General features: G+C 48.9%; 2 protein-coding genes across 4 annotated transcripts; one reads left to right on the forward strand and one right to left on the reverse strand.

Moving 5' to 3' along the window:
• The first annotated feature begins 2,418 nt into the window (after positions 1-2,418).
• Positions 2,419-12,513, forward strand: coq8aa (coenzyme Q8A, genome duplicate a). 3 transcript variants are annotated; one of them, XM_037449261.2, is made up of 17 exons: positions 2,419-2,973; positions 5,459-5,558; positions 5,775-5,857; positions 5,989-6,266; positions 6,368-6,524; positions 6,644-6,710; positions 8,164-8,238; positions 8,447-8,578; positions 9,198-9,283; positions 9,535-9,675; positions 9,793-9,874; positions 9,995-10,088; positions 10,274-10,415; positions 10,537-10,644; positions 10,747-10,812; positions 11,007-11,093; positions 11,186-12,513. In XM_037449261.2, exons 2-17 carry the CDS (start codon positions 5,465-5,467, stop codon positions 11,480-11,482), a joined length of 1,989 nt encoding a protein of 662 aa, XP_037305158.2. In that variant the 5' UTR covers positions 2,419-2,973; positions 5,459-5,464; the 3' UTR covers positions 11,483-12,513. The 3 variants fall into 3 exon arrangements, with proteins under 3 accessions (XP_037305158.2, XP_037305157.2, XP_037305156.2); XM_037449260.2 differs by having other exon boundaries at positions 2,420-2,973; positions 6,368-6,545; positions 8,164-8,239; positions 8,451-8,578; XM_037449259.2 differs by having other exon boundaries at positions 2,420-2,973; positions 6,368-6,545; positions 11,186-12,512.
• Positions 12,514-16,264: 3,751 nt separating this feature from the next.
• On the reverse strand, positions 16,265-21,669 carry stum (stum, mechanosensory transduction mediator homolog). Its single transcript, XM_037449262.2, has 2 exons — positions 20,733-21,669; positions 16,265-17,592 (listed from the first exon to the last, which is right to left on the reverse strand). Exons 1-2 carry the CDS (start codon positions 20,941-20,943, stop codon positions 17,183-17,185), a joined length of 621 nt encoding a protein of 206 aa, XP_037305159.2. The 5' UTR covers positions 20,944-21,669; the 3' UTR covers positions 16,265-17,182.
• Between the last annotated feature and the right edge of the window lie 736 nt (positions 21,670-22,405).

A 22,405-nucleotide genomic window follows, 5' to 3' on the forward strand; every position in this document is an offset into this window, starting at 1 on the left:
CCAAACATCGGGGAGCTAAAAAAAAAGAGTGACGGCTGTTCCAAAATTGGCAGCCATTTATTTTAATGGGGAAATTGAACATTTCTCTAGAAAGTAGTTATGAAAAAAACATAATGTAACCGGTTCTTGATGAACAATAAAAACTCAATAGTTTGTAGAATGCACTCTACCGTATATTTAAAATGCAATGGTTTGCTGTGACAGTAGACGCAGAAAGAGACTGATTATAAATCCATGCAGTGCCTTCTTCGAGAAGTAGTTCAACATTTTGGGAAATGTGTACGCTCTTTGTTTTCTGCATTAAACAAGATGATTGATACCGCGTCGTGTCGTGTTTTGGGGAACATGCTCAGTAGCCTCTTTTGCTTTCTCCAGCAGCTTGTTAGCTGTTAGCTTAGCAGAAAGACCGGAAAAGGGGGGTAAACTAAGTTTCTTTATTAAGCATTTAAGATACCGTATTTTCGCGACTATAAGGCGCACTTAAAATCCCTTTTTTCCTAAAAAAACGGCGCGTGCGCCTTGTAATCCGGAGCGCCGTATATATGGATCAATTGGTTGATCCATACTGGTTAACGAGGATCCATTGGAGGGAAAGTCTGGTGCCAGCAGCCGCGGTAATTCCAGCTCCAACAGCGTATTGTAACGGACTGTGTTTTCATGTTCTGGAGCGGCGTTGCACTTTACAGAGTTTTGGGATGGTCAGTGAAGGGCGCACAATGTGACGTCACTCATCTTAGTGCCACCTATGGGGACGCGGGAATTGTTGTGTTGGAGAGCGATGGTGTGTTTTTGTTCGGCGTAGGCTACGGCCGACAGTAGCCTGTTTCTCCACAATAAAACCAGAAGATAAGCACATTGTCCAGAGATTCATTAGCGAGAGTCGCTACAGTATATTAAAGCTCGTAGTTGGATGTCGGGATCGCGCTGACGGTCCACCGTCTGTTCCAGCGCTGCCTCTCGGTGCAAGATGCACCAAAGCATTTGCCAAGAATGTTTTCATTAACCAATAACGAAAGAGATATTGTTAATATCCACATTAACGTTTGAACAACGTTACCATGGGAGTGAAGAGTTTTCAGAACGCTTAATAACGTTTGATTTAGCACAACCCGATCTAGTGGATGCATAACGCAGCCCCAGTCAAACGTTTCACTGCAGTTACTTCTATGCGCCTTGTGATCCGGTGCGCTCTATATATGAAAATAGTTCTAAAATTGGCGATTTATTGAAGGTGCGCCTTGTAATTCAGTGCGCCGTATAGTCGCGAAAATACGGTAATCAGTGCGCTTTAGGCTCAAGGGTTAAGCGAATTCAGTTACCTTTGCTTATACGCTAGTTTTATGCTAAGCTAAGCTAACCAGCTGCAGAAGGGTGATTGCTCGGGAGCCAATGTGCACTTCTGGGTTTGTTTGCTAGAATGAATATTTTGTTCTGGTTTTGCCAGCTTGTGTATTTATTTGGATTGTCCCAAAAGGGTGTAAAAAAAAAGAGACGCCGCTTCCGAGCGAGACATCCACGAGGACCCGCCCCGGGCCCCCCTGACCGGAGGGAACCGATCGGAGACCCAACCCGCTGCCGCCTCGCGTCCACATCCACCTGCGCGTTTGCATCGGGGCTCATTTGCATTTCAAATCACACCTGTCCGCAAACAGCGGCAGCATCCGGAGCTGCAGGGAAGGAGATGACATGGATGTGAATGATGTGGTTCATGTGGTGGCCCCCGGGCGAAGACACTTCAGATGTTCGCCGTTCTCCTTCTGGTCGCTGCCTTTGTGCACCTTTTCTTCTGAAGCGATTATTTGTTGAGTTCTCACAACCTTTTAAGACGTTCTTCATCACACTAGATACATGTTTTTGTTCTCCACAAGCACTTGAAGTGAATCCCGGCCCCCTCCTTTACGTTCTGAATTGAGAATTATAGAGCCACGTTTGACTGTGTCCACGGAGTCAGTGTGACAGAAATATACTCACCTTGAGTTCATTTTGTCTAACCTCCTTTAAGAAACCAAAAATAGAACGGGCCCTTTGTGGATCTCAGGCGCACTCTGCTGCCAGTTTGATGTCACAGTTGGTCGACACAAAAAAATAGACGCCACAGCCCAGATTTGCATTAATACTGTTATGTCTATAAGGCAATAAAGAAATACTTATGACGTGCTTTTGTTTGATTATAGTCAGCACTGATAAATATGTATAATGCTTTATAATGATTACAACGCATTATGTGCTGTGTCCTTGGAGGCGCAGCAGCAGATGGCAGCAGAGGCCCATTTAAACGCTTCGGCCCCCCCCCCCATTAAACCCGGAACGACTTCTCAACAAGACGTCGGGGCTTGGAAACGCAAGGAAAAACATGCGCCTTGTTGTTCTTGTCAGGTGGACCAATGAGATGCCGCGCTTCAGGCCCCGCCCCCTGCAGGAGCAGGGAATGACGCGAGGGGGGCGGGCCGGGGCCGTGCATGGATGAAGTTTTTGCGTATCTGCGTTGGGAGATGAACTATAACTCTGACTTTTAGGCTCCATTAGAAGGAAACCCGAAGATTCCACAGGACGGAAGTGACGCAGTGACGCATGTGCAAAACAACAACTGAGCTTTATCGTAAAAATGCATGTACTATTCTAATGCTGCGTGCACATTGGTTGGACTCTAAAGACTGTACACGCTGAGGAAAAGCGAGCGCGCTCCCGCGGCGCACGGGCACATGCACGCGGGTCGCGTCAATGCACGGCTCTGGTTGCAGGTCGGTAAACAAGGTCTGACCTATCTGGTTTGGGGGGGGCATATACTGGATTAGACTCCACCAGCCAGCAGCAACAACAGCACCAGCAGCAGCAGGAAGAGGAAGAGGGCGCCACGCAACCTGCAGGGCCCCGTGCACAAAAGACCCCCCCCCCCGCGACCTTTCGCGTGAACGTGACCGTGCTGTTGTGTTGCATTGACCCAGACTACACAGCGAGAGAGGACAGCTACCGGTGAGTGTCCACCGGGAATAAACATGCACTTATTATCATTATTATTATTATTATTTGGGTTGTAGTCCACAGCTCCGTGCTCGTGTAGCTGCGACGTCACTTCTGTAAACTTTAGCTCTGTGGTTTTTGTTGATTAAAAACGTGTCACGCAGCTTTTGAACGCGCCGTGGACGGCGTGGCACGCGCGTTGTTTTGGCAGCGGGTCTCGTGGCCGCGCGCCCACGAGGAAGCTCATTGATTAGTCATTTTAAAAACGCCACAAAGAAGTTTGGTGGATTTAATCGCCAGATATGTGGAATTAAGAGTCGTAAATTGGTTTGTGTGTGTGTGTGTGTGTGTGTGTGCGTGTGTGTGTGTGTGTGTGTGTGTGTCTTCACATTCAGAATGCCTTTTAAAATCAGAAAAATTGGCCCAACTCTGACACATATTCAGTATTGGTTAATATAATGCGAGCCACCTCTTGCATACAATATTTAAGCGTGGTACATTCACACTAAATGCGATTTAGTATTTAACTAATAACTTTAAGTTGGGAGGGTGCGTTGTGACAGAAATGCAAAGGTGGTTTTTCCTTTAAACGGCACTGACCTGTTTGTTTTGGTCCTCAAGAACAAGCTCCTCTGGCTCAAAGTTACAGGAACCTTATCAATAAGGTCTAAGATAATGTTTATGAGTCTTCAGATTGCTTTAATCAATAACTAGAATTTAATGCTTTTTTTGTTTTGTTTGTAACTGATCTCTCAAGTTAGCCAATCAATCCTATTCCAAACATTCCATTTTGAATGAATGAGTATATTATTAAAAACAGTGGTGGTTTGATGGAGGAACGGCCCAGAGAGTCGACTCATTCCTCTGTTGTCGGAGGTCCCGCAGGAAACGAGGGGCTTTTCCTGGTTAGCGGCGGTGCAGCGCGTGTAGGAAGCGGTGAAGGGCAGCGGGGGGGGGGGGGGGGGAGCGGAGGCCCTCTGCAGCCCGGCCTGTTTATCTCCAGAAGTTAGTGAGTCACAGCTTGTGGAGGGCACTGGGGCCCCGGATAATGACTGGGGATAAGCTCTCTGTGTGTGTGTGTGTGTGTGTGTGTGTATTAGCCACCCAATGCCATGTGCAATCACAGGCGGGTGCCCACAAATACCTCGCCGTGACCTCTCGCCCACTGGGCACCGAAAGCCTTCTTTTCAGTCCTCCTCTGGTTCCATTAAGGTGCTCGCTCTCTTTTTTTTTTTTCTTTCTTCTTTTTGGCGCTTGTAAACACGAGCTGAGGAAACACACCCCACGTTGACCAATGGGAAGTTGCCCAATCGATTTTTCATTTGGCAACAAAACCGCGGCGTCCCCCCCCCCCCCCGCCCCCCCCCACCCCGTCCCCCCACCGCAGTATCACGTCTCGCACGTTGAATTTACCCGGCTGTTCCCATCTGTGGAGGAGTCATCGGTAGGATATTGCGGTTTGTGCATGAGCGCACGTAGGTGTCGGGCCTCAATGCGAAGAACCTCCGGGACGGTTCTGCTCGGGTATGCTGACTCAGTGCGGAGTTACCCAGAATACACCACTGCTCTTCTGTCTGCTGCAGGCCAGCATTAACAAAAGAGTCACCAGAAATAAGACAGCTGTTCACCACCCCCCCCCCCCCCAACCCCCACACTTTTGTTCAAAAGAGCCAGCTAAAGTTTCTGTTCTGTAATGAAAAAATAATAGCGTGGATATAAGACAATAATTACTATTCGATGCGTCTCCTCAGTCTGAATAAACTGTGCAGGACGGATGACCCACTTTATGACTCGGTGCGCGTGCGTGTGTAGTGACACACACACGCGCACACACACACACACACACACATTTTAAAGCTTTCTGCAACGTCTTTTTTTTTTTTTTTTTTTTCCACTGGCCCGAATCCCAGCTGAGCCGTGTTGGAGCATGTCGTCACACCCCCCGAAAAACAGCCGTGACACACTCTCGAACACCACAGATTGCACTTCTGTTTAGATCAGAGCCGAAGGGGGGGCGGGGGGGGGACTTTTACCTGCGTCCTAAAATGACTTTGAGACATCTCACAGCCGTTTGAGCCGGTCAACAAAAGGGGATTTGGGCAAGAAAATGGAATTCTTCTCAAATTCTTTGCTTGAGAGAGGTAAAGAGCGCAGGCTGACCCCTCGAACAAAGCGCACACACACACACACACACACACACACACATTCACTCATGCACGGGAATAGCTGGTCCAGGCACCCCCCCCCCCCACCATCCAGCAACACTGAACCACATGCACATATCTGCACAGCATAGTATTTATAGGCCAAAGTATGGTAAGTCATGGTCACCTCAAGATGTGACAGCTGCGTGCGCCCGTGAATGTTTGGCAGCAGACTGTGTGTTGACGACGGGTTTCAGCCCTTGTTGCCCCCCCCCCCACCCCACCCCCCCACATTTAGATAAGAGACGCAATGTAACTAACGTGGTTTTGTTTTGTCCTTCCTCTGTCCGTAGTCCATCATGGCAGGAGATATGATCCTAGTGATGCGGGGCTTGGCCAAGTTGAGCCAGGCGGTGGTGGAGACTCAGGGCAGCAGCCTGCGCAGCGGAGCAGGTAGGGCCCCCCCCCCCCCCCTGCCCAACCCACCTGCTGTTTATCAGCAAAATGCTCTCATTGCGTCACCTCGACTGCAATCAAGCATCTTTGTAACCGATCGCTAGCTTTTATGCACCTCCGCAGAGAGGCAAAGTCCCTTCACACCCGGTGTAGTAATAATAATAATTAATTAGCATTGACTTTGACCGACCATCTTATCAATTTGTCCCCCAGGCCTCCCGGCAGTTGGCGCCGTGGTCCAAAGCGTCCAGTCGGTTGCCGAGCAGGGCCTCTCTGCCGCCATGACGACAATGCAGGTTTGAGCGTGCGCGCGTGTGTGTGTGTGTGTATCCCACGGTGGAAATGGCGTGTGGCGCTGAGCGGGAAAACAGTGTACCGCTTTCCGGGTTGAGAGCAATACCATGAGAGTGTGCACGTGTCCGTCCAGGGGCTGAGCGGCCGGCAGCAGGCGTCTCCGTCGGAGCCCGACCACGACTTCCCGCAGGACGACGCGGCGTTCGAGTTCGAGGAGGGCGGCGCCGAGTTCGCCGGGGATCAAACGGGAAGCAGTCGGGAATTTGCCGCCCGCGACGGCGCAGCATCAGCAGCAGGAGGAGCAGGAGGAGCAGCAGGAGCAGGAGGAGGCAAACAGTCGCTGTTTGAGGGATGCAAAGATCCCAGCCAGCAGTTCGGTGGACACGCCAGACCCTACCACCAAGACGCCAGGTATGGATCGTCCCCACATCGTCCCCACAGGCTGAAAACGCCGGGGGGGGTTTTGCGGCGCAGCGGTAAAACGGTGCTTTTGTGCTTTTGTGCGGCTGCAGACACTTCTACAGCCACAGCCTGAGCAGGCACCTGTGGGGGCGGCTGTACAGCCGGCATCCGGTCAGCCAGCTCAGGCTCTACCACCAGGACCCTTCCACCGTCGGGGGGCTCACCGCCGAGGACATGGAGAAGGCGCGCCAGGGCAAGAAGGCCGAGGTCAAGTCGCACAAGCAGATGGTGATCAGCGTTCCCGTCCCTTTGCCCCCCCCAGACGCACGTCGGCCCCCGAGCACAAATGGGTCCTCATTGTTGTTGTTTTTTGTTGTTTTTTTCAGCTGAGCGAGAGAGCCAGAGAGAGGAAAGTGCCGGTGACTCGGCTCGGCAGGCTGGCCAACTTTGGAGGTGCAGTTTTTAACCCCCTCTTTGTGCCTCTGTGTGAATGGTTGGCTGGTCTGAAGCTGGAGGGACGTCAGCATGTGTGACTTTTCTTTCAGTGGGTGCGGTCAGGAAAAAATAATGAATGTTGAGTCACATAGAGAAGAGTCTTCATGAGACCAATCCCTAAATGATGCTTACAGGGCGCACAGTAAATGTCGCTATTGGTCACGGTTTTAGGCTCTGAAGTGTCAATCAAAGGAGCCTTGGACAATCCTGAACTTCCTGTGTTTTGCACACAGAGAAAGCAAAGAAGTCCGTTTTGTGGCCTCCCTCTGCGCACAAGAAAAACGAGTTATTACTCGCCTGCTGCTCGTAGTGTAGCCTCGCTCCTCCCGTGGGGGGGGGGTTGAGCGGGTTCGGTGCTGCGTCAGCTGCAGCCGTCCTTCCCAAAGTCTGTCGAGATAAACATTGCCAAAAACAGCGTGCGGGAACGTCCGCCGCAGCCCTTCATTGCACCTTGTGCACTTGGATGACCCCTATGACCCTGCTCTCCAGCACAAGCCTCTGTTAAAACATCCAGCTTTTCAGCTCATTGACACCGATAACGCTGTCAATGAGTAGACCTCATTTGGAGATAGACTGGACTCGCTCGTTAAACAAACACTTAGTATTTGGGTCAAGGATATGCAGCCCCTTATTAATAGACATTTGTTATGGCCAGGATAAGAAATTTAAAGAGAGCACAGCAGCAGCTGCAGTGAAATCTGAGTGAGTTTGCGCTGCATATTGTTGTGGGTTAATCTTCTGTCCATGTGGCCTGTTCTCTAAGCCCATTATAACCGGGACACCAAACACAAACATGACTGCCAACTCCCAGGGAAAGTTTCAGTATGGTTTCAGTACCCTGAAGAAAGAAGTTGATTCAAGTTGTAATTGGTTTTTCTTGTGATTTCACTTAATTATCATTTGCAGTTTGCACCGCCATGCTTTGTCATCTTGAAATGCAGATAAAGACAAGTAGGTCTGTGCCGGAGGAGGAGCTAAAAAACAAAAGGGCCAAACAGGGAGAAAGTCCTGCGATCTGCGCGGAAGGCGGAGCCTAAGGGATCGGGCGTGTTGACACGGGTGACATTTAGACAGGTGGAGGGAGGGATTATGACCTCCGTCTGTCCTCCACTCTTTGTTGACAAAGTTCTAAAGGTTTCCCTCGCAGCGGCCAGCTTTTAAATAACAACCTTTTATTATAGGAGCTTTTTTTTTGTTCTATCTGAATTCATTGTTTACCTTTGTCATTAACTTTTATTTCTCATTGATGTGTTATCATATAAAAAGCTCTCTGTAACTCCCGCCGGTCTTATTAATACGCATCTTAATTCTCTTCGTTTTTGTGTGTCCCCCCCCCCCTCCCACTACTCCACCCCGGACTCTCTCTGTTGAGTTGTGTTACGACGTTGCGTTGTTGGTCTGTCCCCTCCAGGTCTAGCTGTGGGTTTGGGGTTTGGCGCACTGGCGGAAGTTGCTAAGAAGACCATGAGACACACCGGCACAGCAGGTAACACTGACACACGCCCACCATTCTGCAACCATTCGTCCACACGGACGTCGACGACACACAACCCGTCGACCCACTCAACACACACGCAGACACACATCTGCAGACAGCTGCCCGTGTTGTAAATATACCTTTGGTGAACTATTGATCGAGAGAAGTGAAGTTGACAGGGGGTAACTTAAAAAAAACAACCCCCCCCCCCCCCCAGGTGATGAAAACAACAAGGGCGTGCTGGACTCCAGCCCCTTCCTGTCCGAGGCCAACGCCGAGCGCATCGTCAGGACCTTGTGCAAAGTGCGAGGAGCGGCGCTGAAGCTGGGCCAGATGCTCAGCATTCAAGGTGCGTGGCTCGGAGGCCGGTTTGGTTTGGCTTAAGCCGGGGGTCCGAGGGGCGGCGAGCGCGGATCGGGTGACCCCCCCCCCTCCACAGACTCTGCAACGCGTCGCTGGCTTTGCTTCTCGCCGTTGTCCCTCGCCGCTTGATGGTGTGGCCGGAGACCTTTTGTCTTTTGGCAGTGGAGTTCAGAACATGTTGGTGAAGATTCCACACACACACACACACACACCCACACACACACACATACACCCACAGACACGTGTGTGTGTGTGTGTGTGTGTGTGTCTGTGTGTTTGTGTGTGCGGGTATTTGCTGAGTGGGCATAACTCTGCTTTATCCGTGAGGTGTATTTTCAAAACTGAACCGTTCATCGCTGAACAAACCGTACCACCAGAGAGTTAAGAGAACTTAACTGACACTCTTTCTTTATTTAAACGTTGTACCCTTTGAAAAAACCCTTTGAAACACCGGTTCCAAATAACGTTGACCCTGAGAGGTCAGATGCTGTTGTAAGATTGATGGTAATGTTGAATAAGAGGTAAGTATTGTTCAATTAAACGCTGTGAACCCGGAGCGATGGGTTCCTTCTGAACGGAACCCCGTTGTGTTTTCTGCGTCTCAGACGACGCCTTCATCAACCCGCAGCTCGCCAAGGTCTTTGAGCGCGTCAGGCAGAGCGCCGACTTTATGCCAATCAAGCAAATGACGGTGAGTGGAGGATTGTGCCTTCATTTATTTGTGGGTGTCTTTGGATCGAAGTCGGAAATGTCTCGTCACGCGTTTGAACCGATGATGTCATGAGAAACTATATCATTTCTCTCTTAAAGAGAAGAGAGCTGCTTCTGATACAACATTATTAATACGATTATTAATGATTATTAAACAGCTTTTAACTGCACCGGTGACGCATCCTAATTCTGTGTGTGTGTGTGTCTGTGTGTGTGTGTGCGCGTGCGCAGAAAGCGCTGAACAGCGACCTCGGGCCCAACTGGAGGGACCAGGTGGAGTCGTTTGAGGAGCGCCCGTTTGCAGCGGCGTCCATCGGCCAGGTTCACCTGGCGAGGATGAAGGACGGCAGGGAGGTGGCCATGAAAATACAGGTGCGCCACGGTGTGTGTGTGTGTGTGTGTGTGGAATCTGACCTCTGGTCCTGCGCACGGGGGGTAAAAAAAAACCAACATGTCGCTGTTTTTCTGTGTCATTTGGTCGGCTCCCAGTACCCCGGCGTGGCTCAGAGTATCCACAGCGACGTCAACAACCTGATGACGGTGCTGAACCTCAGCAACGCCCTGCCGGAAGGTACGCACGCCTCCCCCGGGTGGGGGGCGCCGTCAACTGCACTCTTCAAACTCCCCATCTGTAATCCGTGACGCTGTGTGTGTGTGTGTGTGTGTGTGTGTGTCTTCCGTCCCGCTGCAGGTCTGTTTCCGGAGCACCTGATAGACGTGATGAGAAGAGAGCTGGAGCTGGAGTGCGATTACATCCGAGAGGCAAAGTGTGCCAAGAAATTCAAGTGAGTGTTTTTTTTTTGGGAGCAACGAAGACGTACGTTTTAACGTGTAAACAATAATGTATGAGCGCGGCTCAATAATTCAGGCTTCACGGGTGATTAAAGTCCGGTTTGTAGCTTATTTTTGTTACTGTGGCAGAAAAAACTGTATTGCTAAATACATAATAATAATAATAATAATAACCCAGGGAGCTGCTGAAGGACCACCCGTTCTTCTACGTGCCCGAGGTGATCGACGAGCTGTGCGGCCGCCACGTCCTGACCACGGAGCTGGTGCCCGGCTTCCCCCTGGACCAGGCCGCCGGCCTCACGCAGGAGCTGAGGAACGAGGTGCAGCTTCGGGCTCACTGGTTTCATTCTGGTCAGAAGGGCATCGATCGAATCATCATCTAACCGGGGCTTCAACCCCCTTCTTCTACCCCCCCTTTTTTTTTTTTTTTTTTGGTCTCAGATCTGTCACAACATCCTGCTGCTGTGCCTCCGGGAGCTGTTTGAGTTCAGGTTCATGCAGACCGACCCGAACTGGTCCAACTTCTTCTACGACCCGCAGACCCACAGGGTGAGTGCGCCCCCCCCCCCCCCCTCCCGCCGCGAGTTCCCGTCCCGAGCGAGGCCGAGTGAGGCCACGCGAGTGACTGTTTGGGTTGGATTGTGTCTCCAGGTGGCGCTGTTGGACTTTGGCGCCACGAGAGGATTTGATCTGAGTTTCACCGATGACTACATAGAGGTAAAGGCAGCCGTTTAATCATCATTTCTCCCTCAAAACGATGCTCCATTTGTTGAGCAGTTAGAAGCGTGGAAAGGGAAACGCAGGCGTCCCATTTTGCACACGTCTCTTTGCCTTTGTGAGCTGTTAAAACGCGTCCCAGAGACGCAGAAAGGGGGGGGACGCGTCGGTAACCGCCGTCCTGCTGTCCGCAGATCATCCGCTCGGCCGCAGAGGGCGACCGAGAGGGAGTTCTGAAGAAATCCATCAACATGAAGTTCCTGACCGGATACGAGTCCAAGGTGAGTAACTCCAGATTAAAAGGAGCCCATATTACCTTCCCCCCCCCCCCTCCCCACCCTCACCCACGTCACGTTACCTCTCCTGTGTGCAGGCCATGATGAGCGCCCACGTGGACGCGGTGATGATCCTCGGCGAGGCCTTCGCCTCCACGGACGACTTCGAGTTCGGGTCCCAGTCCACCACGCGGAGGATCCACAACCTCATCCCCGTGATGCTCAAGCACCGGCTCACCCCCCCGCCCGAGGAGACGTACTCCCTCCACCGCAAGATGGGCGGCTCGTTCCTCATCTGCGCCCGGCTGAACGCGCAGCTGCGCTGCAAGGACATGTTCCACGCCACGTACCAGAGGTACTGGGAGGGCCGCACGCCGCCCAACCAGGCGGCCTGAGCTGAGCCATGGAGACAGTACTTATTTGGTTGATTCAGAGAGGGGGGGGGTCCATTTATATCTCCCCGGTGAGGGGGACGGAGGACAGAGACGGACAGCTTGGGAGTTAAAGTTGTAAAATCATTGTCAGCAGGTCGGATGATTCTTTTTTTTTTGTTGTTTTTTTTGCTGTGTTTCCTTGAGTTTTTGTTTTGTTTTTTTTGGCCAGAAAGGTCAAAGGTGACGCCATGAAATGTGTATGGTGTGGTGAAATCGGACCGAACTCCCAAGTGTGGGCCGTGACGTGGTCGGCGTGAGGCCGTCGAGGACCAACGTAGCTTGAGATGTTTGAGTCGGATTCGGTTAGCAATCGAAATGTAGACGCAGAAATCAATGGGACGGTTTGCATAAAAGGGGGAACATTTGTTGTATTGATTTGTATAAAAATGTGACAAACTGGAATCTGCGAGGAAAGGCTGACCTTTTAACTTGTGCTTTCAGATTTGTGTTTGTGACTTTGTTGTGTGGGCACAACGTTGGTTCAAACCCATCCGTCTGCTTTCAATGTGACCCTTCACAAGATTTTATGTCTAACCAACGTCTGAGTGATTTTACCAAGTTTGTGCCTGTGGGAAAAATATATATATATCGAGGATCAGATTTTTTTGATCACATCTGATGTTTTGTCCGAATTCTAGCTGATTACTAAAAGGTTGACCCCCAAAGGCTCCGAATTCTTCTCTCCCGATTCTGAAAGATTCTCCAGACATCTTGTAGAGCTCCTTGTCCGGTGGGAAGATAAAAAAGTTCAATCTGTGCGTGTCGTGCTGAAACTCAAGAGTCGATGAAGAAGCGTTTGTGCGGCCCTTTCGGAGAAACATGAGTTGGAAAAAGAACAGACGTAAATACAGCTCAGATTTATCCTCGGCAGCAGGTTAAGAGGTTGTGATGTTTGTTTTGGAGGAGATGAAAAACTGAACCAGGAATTGAAGAGGCGCGCTCAAAGCTCGTCTTCCTTATTTAGCGATGTCTAGGGCCCGGGACGCGGGGGGGGGGGGCTTGGCGGAGAGCCCGGGAAATAAGAGCACACGCACAAATAAACGCTTAATTATGCCGGCAAATGAACCCCGTCGGTGAGGAGCCGGAGCAAAAGCTCGACGAGCCCCATAAAAAAAGAGCCCAACATAAAGCGGCCTGAAGCCAGATAATCGTACGAGATGTAATTTCTGCTTTATTAAACAATCTCCTGGGAGGGGGGGGGTTGCAGCGGTCATTAGACGCTGGGACACTTGTATGTGACAATGATGCTACTGTGTCTGAGTATGAGAGGATCATAGAATAGAATATTTTTAAACGCCATCCGACGATTCTTTTACCCAGAATGCATCTTCTAAAACGGGCTCCTGGAGGCCACTGAGCCTGGGCTGTAACGGTGCAGTTTGGCGGCGGCGGCGGCGGCGGGGGGGGGGGGGGGGACACTCAGCAGGTCCGTGCACAATCCTTCAGATCTGCAGCTTGGAGTCCTCGTCCCCACGCAGATGGTTAATAACATCATTTCGCCACAATCGTCATGGAAACTGATTTCATAGTTTTAAATCACTTCCCATCTGGTGGGGGGGGGGTCAGCTGGACTGTGTGTAATGAATCAAATATTAAACACATTTCATCCGTTTGCAGGGAACAAATTATTATTGGATATTTTTGGTTACCTGTCAAAAGAAATCTGTTATTTCCCTTTAACTTCCGGTACTATTTATCACCACTATTGTATTTTGTCACATTTCAGAGAGGAAAAAGGTTTTCTTCAGAAATACGTTTTTATTCATGATTCAGCCAATTTAGTCACAGTATTGAGCTACAATGCTAACATAGTTGTGTGTGTGTGTGTGTTAGTGTATAGAGGCATGACAACAAAGATATGCATGCAGGAAAAGGTACGTGGCGAAGCCAGCACAACACCACCTTCGCTACACCCAAGTGTCCAAAAACCCCCCCCCCCCCTCTTATTTCAGATCCATAAACTGCACCCGAACCCACTTCCAGCATCACTGCTACACAAACGCCTCTGGCACAACGTAAGGCATGGAAAATCAACACGTCGTCATCACCACCTGTCTCTCTCACACACACACACACACACACACACACACACACACACACACACACAGGCAGAGAAGCGTCGTCATCCAAACTACAGCAACACTCTTAAAAAAAAGGCATTTGGCAAAAATAATGGAGACAATTAAAACCCACAGGGATGAACCAGAAAACAGAAGAAAAAAAAACATGCGTAATGAGGGGAGGGGGGGGGGGATAAAAATATTGAATTGTGCACATGGAGATTGGTTGAAGCACAACTGAAGTGGACTTGATGTGTCTCTGAGTAGGGGTCCTACCAGCTGGTCTTTTCAGCAGTAACTGAGCTTCCTGTGGACGCGGCGCGCTGGTTTCGATCCGCTTTCCCTCATCGTGGTTCAATAAAGGTTCTTTTTCTGGGAAACAATCCAGGAGAACAATCAATAGTTCCGAGGCGAGTCACACATGCGTGGTGGAGTCTTGTACACGAGTTAGATGGAAGGAAGCGGGTTCATAGTGTGCGTTCTCCACTTCCAACATCACTCAAACACCCAAACATCAATAGAATCACAACAATACGTTTCATTTACATACACAATTCACACACGGATCAGTGACTGAACAACCTGTTTTCCTTCTTTTAAATCAATCAAATCTCTCAATGGGAACGTTCCACTTCTTTCAAGGATGCTCACCCCGATCCGGATGGATGGGAAAGAGGTGATTTCTGCTCTTTTAAAACGAGTCAAATATGAAAAAGGTTCATAACGAGACAGCCGGGGCGGCGTACTGTTTATTGGATTCCGTGCTCTGACAGCGTGTAACATCCCTCTGACACCCACTCGCCAGAAGGCGTGATTCGTTTCTCACGCGGCCCCTTGTAATTTTACAGGATGACACGCGCGCACCTGGTGAGCGTCCGGTGAGACGCACGCGGCGTGTTAAAGACGTGTTTGGCTGTCACAGTTAACACACCGACTCAAAGGGTAAAACATCACAGCAACGCAACAAAGGCCCGATCAATCGATCACAAATTTGCGCCCAACGCCCAACAATATTGCGTTTCTAAAGCCGTCGGTTTGATCTCCGGTGGAAGAGCGGTGGATTCTGCGCTCACCGGTGTAGGACACACACTTTTCCCTTTTGCAGATTTAAAGTTATAATTCACCCAAAAAAAAAAACGAGTTCTTTCCTCCTTTTCATCGTTTTTATCCTTCTAAACAAATCGTAAATGTATTCTCAACCATTCAGGAGCGTTGAGTCGGAATCATTCTTTCCCCCCCCCCCCCCCACCATGTGGATGACAGGAAGCTGCTGGTCATCACATACAAGATACAAGGTGGGGGGGGGGGGGGTGAAGGAGCTCAAACTGTCCATGTGGTTCATCAGCAGACGTCTCAGACGTCCTGAGGAGGACTCTGGTCTCTGCAGCCTGAGGAGGAGAGGAGAGGCAAACACGTTGGAATGCTGGGAGAAATAATTACGCCCCCCACCCCCCCCACCCCCCCGCCCCCCCGCCCCGCCTGAGAAGGTTTTCTGAAGCGCTGCACGTCATGTTCTCTGTTTTCATTTAAGACGACAATTGCTTTTTTTCCGTTTGGTTTTAATTGAGACAAATGAAGGAAACAGCCAAATGGAGCCCAGCTGGAGCACTATTCCCCGAAAGTGGGAACCGGCAGTCTGATATCATAGTAATAAATGGACTTTGAGCGTTAAATCCCAGCCGGGTTGTATAATAACCTCGTGTTATTGATGAGCTGAGAGTTGTGAAGTGACGCGTTACAGCTCCTCGCAGCACGCCGCGGACCTGGCGCCTGCTCAACGGGAGACGTGCTGCTGTAACGTAAACGTTCCCCCCCCTGAGGAGACCCTGCATCATTTTGAAAGGTTTTCCAACCGGTGGTCTCACTAAAACCCCCAAATGACTGAATCCTTCCCCTGCGACCAGTAATGTTAAATACTGTCTTTTCTTTTTGCTGTGGATTGTGCAGAAGGCTTCATCCATTCAATTCTAAGCCACATGGGTTCGTGCTGCCTTATAACGTCCACGGCTCATTTTATTCATGCCGTTTTTATTTATTATCCGTCTTGAGTTTTATCTCCTCTGGTTGAAGGCCGCACTGAGGGAGGCTGTGGCTCCGACAAGGCGTCTCCTAATCGGCACTGGTTTTTACTCGATTACGACATGAATCAGAGGATGGAGTTGGATGGACCACCTTACATGGTCTTCATCATCGGATCGTCACTGCCGAGGAAGACTGTGACTGATCCCAGCTCTGATGTGATGTAACTGGACCACATTTTTACTTTATATTCCAGGTTCATGAAGGAACTTAAATTCTTGAGTTTCTCTAAACAGTAGCTCTTTCCTTCCTCCGTTATATTGAGTTATTTCCACACTTTTATTAACTCCCTGAGGAACTGAAGAAAAGAGAAACACTCACCGTCAGAAACTTCCGTTGGTGAGGCAGAGGAGAGAAAGAGAGACCGTTAGTGACACAAACTGAGAGCTTCACCGTTACATGCTTTTCAAGAATGGTCACGCAGACATGAACTGCACCGAAGCGGGACAAAAGAAAGACATTCCCACTGAACGTTCCCGTAAACTGGGGACAAAAAAACAAAAAGCCGACCCCGGATACATTACGTGATCAAATTAATGCGCACACAGTAACGTAAGCCTGGTTGGTTGGATCGATGAGCAGAAACATGGAGACAAGAAGCTAAGCAGAAAAAAAGCGAGGGGGAGAGTGGGAGGAATAATGTGAAACGGATCATTATGGGGGGAAAGAGGCAGATCTTCCTCCCACCGCTCGGCCAAAGGGAGGGCGATCAGTGTGAGGAAGATAATACATGATCATTAAGACAGAGCGAGGTAGAACATCTGAGACGAGGGGATGCTGGAATAGAAAAGAGTCCACTGATCACGTGCGGCGGCGGCAGCAGCATCGGAGGCAGGAGGAGAAACAAAGAGACGTGCCACATTATCCCAGTGATTCATGGAGGAAGGAGGAGGGAGGAGTCACATGATGAATGGCTCAGGAGCAAACAGCATGATTTCACCCGGACCTTCGGGCCTAACGTCACGTTTTATCTAATGCCCGCACAGGAGTTTTGATTCAAAAGCACCAACAATTGAATCACATGGTTTGCCTAGAGGCCTGGAAAACAGACACACACACACACACCAAGAGACAATAACTGATTTTGAGGGCATTTACGTACCGACATGAACACGCGGGTAGCAATTATCTTACAAATGTAGACTTGCACACACAAAGGAGGGAGCATGGTGGTAATTCAAAGAGATGACACACACACACACACACACACACACACACGCCGGAGGAGAACACAGTGCTTTCTGACAGAGAAGGAGGTAAAATTATTCCTCCCATCGCCGTCCCAACTGCTTTTTTTTCTCTCTTTCTTTTCTCTTTTTTTTTTTTTTTGTTAACATCTGAGAAAAATCTAAGGAGAATATTTACGATGTTCACTATTCTAGTTCGAGTTTTTCTTCTTTCGTGGCAACATCTAAACGTTTTATCTCAACCTGTCCCATGCCTGTTGGTTAATACTGAAAAAGCTTAAAAATGTCATAGTTCTAACGCAGTAAGATCGTTTGTGTCTTTTGATAGTTTTAGTTCAGAAGCAGAGCTCTGTGACACCCGTGAACCGCCTCACAGACGCAACGTGTTTAGCTGTTTGTCCGTTTGTGTGTTTTTGCAGCGTCTTTGTTTGTTGTTGTTGTTGTTGTCGTCTCATCCCACCCGTCACCAGGCAGAAGGCCTCGAACCAACCTGCGCCAGGCAGAGGACGGGCTGCACTAAAATCCCCTCCCCCCACCCCCCCCCAAATGGACGGCCACTGACTTGCCAGGATGACCATGTCCATTCCCCAGAAGATGCTCATGATCCACCCGACCATCACCACGGCCGTCAGGATCTGGATGAGGGCCGCCGCCACGTTGAGCCAGAACACGCAGCAAACCCCTCGCTCCGAGATCAGCTCGCTGCGAGCGCCGCACAGCACCGCGAAGGCCGAGATGAAGGTACCTGTGGGAGGGGGATGGGGGGTGGGGGGGTGGGGAAAGAAAACAGGAATAAACCATCCTGTGCACAGCAGCTGAGGTGAACTCTTTGGACACATCGGCATCTCGCTCCGTGCACTCGGTGCCTGAGAGTAAAATGACAAGTGTGCACGGCGGGTCGTGAGCATCTGGACCTGCGCCTCGGGAGGGGGGGGGGGGGGGGCTGCACAGTCACGAGGGGTCACCCTCGTCTGCCTGAATCAAAGCCAGTGCACCTCCTCGTCCAGTCATCTGAAGGACTAAAGGCCCTCACAAGCCGCCCTCAGTGTGTGTGTGTGTGTGTGTGTGTGTGTTTGGGGGGGGGGGGAGCATGTGTCACAAATCGGATTATTTCATAACCGCGCGTTTCCATGACAACCTTCCCTGAGGAATAAGATGACACGAATTTGACCCTTTGCATGGCGTGTTCCTCGAGAGCGACGAAAGGGCCCCCGAAGTTATGAAGTTCTCCATAACTCTTGTTTCTCTGGTTCTTCTCCCTTCATCTCTTTGCGATTTACGGCAACCCGGGGGAGGGGGAGTTGGGGCGCTCCGTCGGGACGAATCTTTCTATAGAAGCGCAGGCATACCAACTTGTCCTCGTTATCTCTGACGAATCCGACTGTACGCCACAATATTTACTTTCACATGCCCTGCGCGGCCTTATTTGGGGCGGTCGGACCCCGGTGCGAGCCACCGTCCCAGAACAGGGAGGAGCAGCAGCCCTGTTTGTCAGGAGAAAAAAAACAAACACTCACGTGGAAAAGGAGAGATGAAGTTATATTTTATTTTCCTTTTTTTTCAACCACAACTCCATGCCCTTTTTCAAATGCAACATCGAGAGCCGATCTGGTTCCGATCGGAACAGAACCACTCCGGGGTCGTGATGATGATGATGATGATGATGATGATGATGATGATGATGATGATCTGCCTGCTGATCTAACTCCACACATGGGACACAAGTCGCGCGGTTGTCAATGCATTGCTTCATGCGGTCCCCTCCGAGTCGTTTAATTAAAGGAGGACAAACATTTGATCCGTTTTTTTTTTTTTTTTTGATGCACCACGTGCAGAATCACCGCGACGAGTGTGTGTGTGTGTGTGTGTGTGATCAGTGGCGCTTATGAAGAGCAAAGCTTTGTTCCACCTGCTGCGTCCAAAAACACCCTCACTTGGTTTGGACTCGGTTTGAGTCTTTGCTTTCTCACCGTCCCCCCCAGCCGAAGCCAATCAAACAAACATGGATTCAAACGCGGCAGCTGTCATTTGAAGGAAATGTCCCGTTAATGAAAGAATAAATCAAAGCAGTTAAAACGAGGATGTCTCTCTCTCTGCTGCCCACTTTGTAGATGCGCCTCACAAGCCACAGCATCGGTTGAATGGATCAAAGCGAGAGTGAGATTTTGTATCTGTGTTCGACAATCCTCTACTGCGCTTCACAAAGGTTCGTTACATCTCGTGTCTTCTTCAGAAATCCACTCTCAATAATCCACCATGTGTGAAGAGCCCTTAGACTCACTGTGTGTGTGTGTGTGTGTGTGTGCATAGATATAACCCAACTAATGACTATAATTACACAGAGAACTCAACGAAGCACCCACTAGTAGTGTGGGAGGTTAATGATGGAGTGTTAAAGACATGATGATAGAATGTGACATATGGAGGAAGAAGAAAAAGAAGAAGAAAAAAAACAGGGATTCAGTAAAAAAAAAAGAGAGAGAAGCTTGGGCAGCGTAGAGAAAGTCACTTGAACCTCGAAAAACACATTGAAACGTGATACTAGAGCCAACGACTCTCCAAACAGTAACTCCTGAATTTACAGAATTAACCATTTTAATCCCCCAAACGAAGAGCTGCTGCTGCTGCTCCAAAAGCTCCAAAAGCCTCTCATTCAACACCAGGAAGGTAAACGTTGAGCTTTTTAAGCTCCAGTTTGGCGACAAAGTGTCAGTCGGCAAACCCGGTTTTTCACAGCTTTTCAGGGTTTTTTTGTTGTTGTTTTTTTGTCGGCCGGAGGTCGACGAGAAGAAGCAGCCCGCCTTCGTTCAGTCGGAGCCAAACGGCGCCGCGTGCTCTTGTGTTCGCTTCAGTCAGCGTTGTCATGGCAACTAACCGCAGCCGTTCAATTAAATGTCAAGGCATTCAGGGCCAACCCACGTACACACTCGTACTCACACACAACCACACACACACACACACACAGACGAGGTGTCACCGCGATGCTTTTCAAATGCTGGGGTCAATTTTGAAAGCAATTTTGTCAGGGGAATGGGCGACGGGGGGGGGGGGAACGGGTAATTGGGCTCGTTCTCTTACCCGGCGGTGTGGTGAAAACCAAGCGGTCAGGCGGGCCGAATGTGGCGTAGAAGTGACAGGAAAGGAAGGAAGGAAGGAAGGAAGGAAGGAAGGAAGGAAGGAAGGAATGCTGCATGTGTGTCATGTGGGTACGAGACGGAAGACGCTCACATCAGAGGGGGGCTATTTGGAGGTTATTTGGTGACCTCTATGGAGAAATCTGTCTCCATTGATTCTGTCATTGACTCACGCGATCAGATTTTTACTTCCAATTACGATGTATATGCTCCTATACATTTATTATTTATTATTAAATAGTGTGTGTGTGTGTGTCTTTAGCCAACAGGTGTTGTTCAATAATCTTACTATAGACAAAAATTGAGGAGGATAAAGCAGCAAGGAGGCAACCTAACAAAATAAAAGTATCTCCATCAATCTATTTAAGTTAATTACCATTTTACCACTTTAGGTAAAGTGGTAGAATAAACAAATGTTGCAGAATCTGCAACTTATTTCAATCTGTCAACGAAGTAAGACTGTGTTTAAAAAAAAGTACAAAACGTTGAGTCCAAAAAATCTAAATACACTCAGTTATTACAGAAATTGAACAGCCACGTGTTGAAATAGTGTCGTGTGGAGGCGGAGGTTTATTTTGGAAAGCTGTATGTGTTCAATGAGTCATTTGCAGAAGAAGGCAGGAAGAGTCCAGAAAAAGCCCTCGGTAACAAACACAAACGTTCCATCAGAATATGTCGGAACAGCGAAGCGACGGAGAGACTTTTTTGTGTCTTTTTTAAAAACACAAACGACGAGAACCCCCGAACTCACCGAGTCCCGGTACGAAGGTGTTCAGGAACAGACAGATGACGGCCAGAGGGAAGGGCATCGTGGGTATCGCGGCCCGCAGAGGTCCCTTCTTCTCCCGGACCTCCACCACCACTCCTCCACCTGCGGCCGGGGCCCCCGGCACGGCTTTGGCCCCCGGGTGGTCGCCGGTTTTGACGCGCCACTGCTCCTTTCCTCCTACTTTCGGTGCCATCTTTTCCGTCTTGTCGCTCTCTGGTTTTGGGTCCGGAGGTCAAAATGGCTGCCGATCAACAGGTAGCGAGGGGTTACTTTCCTTTGGGGTTTTCTAAAGGAGGATTTGAGTCTTTTTTTCCCCTCTCAGTCGCTCTCTGGCCGGACCGAGAAGTACAAGCCGGAGATATTCAACGTTGAATAATTAGGAGAATTTGAGAAATTTTTCAGCATTGCACCTCAACGGTTTACACTCTTATTTATTAAACTAAAGTAGTGTAAGTCCAGGGTATATTGGTTGAATAAATCTATATATTTCAATAGAATAACCACAATTACAACAAAGTCAACATGAGAAACCTTTCCGGTTGTTGCAGCTTTAGAAGTCCCTCGAAAACAGTAAGAACTAAATCAAAGACGTAAAAAGAAGACTGTTGACTTTTTCTCATCTGAGTTGTCTGGAATTGAGCATCAGCAGCGGAGGAATCTGCCGGTGTTTTTCAATGTTCCAAAATGTTCTCCAGAAATGTCAAATCACGAAACTTCCTCTTGAGTAAAAAAAAAAAAAAAAAATCCCAAACAGATTTGAAGCTCTTTTTAAGAAATTTCTCCCCGAAGCCACTTTTGTTCTTTGTTCTTTCTGTCTTTCTTTCGTTCGTTCGAGTCCCACGCAACCCGCACACCTCTCCCAGACAAAGAGAAGGTGCACACGAGACCCCCCCCCTCCCTTTATCTACTACATCTCTCTCTCCTCCCGTCTTCTCTCTCTCCCTCTCGTCTCCCTCTCGTCTCCCCATCCTCTCCCTCCATTTAAAGGGACAGCGCCCCGCTCAATGAGACCCGACTTCAGCGAGGTATTGTAAGTGAGGCATGACAGCACGAGTGCATTCATCGTTCATTCCACTCGGTGGTGTATTTTAACGAAGACCTTTTTAAGGATAATTGATCACAGCTGTTTCTGGAAATCAATGGCCTTATTCGCACAGTTCACACAGCGGGTTGAAGCAAGCAACAAAAGACACAACGGCCCAAAGGAATCATTTGTCTGTGATAATAATTCGTATTGTGCTGTCAATGCTTTCAGACCCGATTGTTTCTCATTCCTAAAGGACTACAAAGTACGCACGAAGTGCTTAAAAGAGACCAGACGAAGACACATATGAGGACGAGAGCTGATTAAAAGGAAAGCCAATAATAAGTGGACTTGGGAAAAGTTTTTTTTAACCTTTTTACATTTTTTTTTTACATTCCATAACTGAACATTTTTTTGACTTATTTTTAAAAACATTGTTTTAACTTTGTCTTTCCACTTATTGACAATATATATATATTATTTTCATTTTTCAATCAAATATTTTGTAGCTTTTTGACTAAATATTATTTGACTTTTTTTGACTATTATTTGATTATTTGACTTGTTTTAAAAATAACTGTTTTCCTTTTTTCCCATGATATTTTTTGGTTAATTGACTTTTGTTTTAAAA

The sequence above is a fragment of the Pungitius pungitius genome, chromosome 20, assembly GCF_949316345.1.
Source record: "Pungitius pungitius chromosome 20, fPunPun2.1, whole genome shotgun sequence".
NCBI classification, from domain to species: domain Eukaryota; kingdom Metazoa; phylum Chordata; class Actinopteri; order Perciformes; family Gasterosteidae; genus Pungitius; species Pungitius pungitius.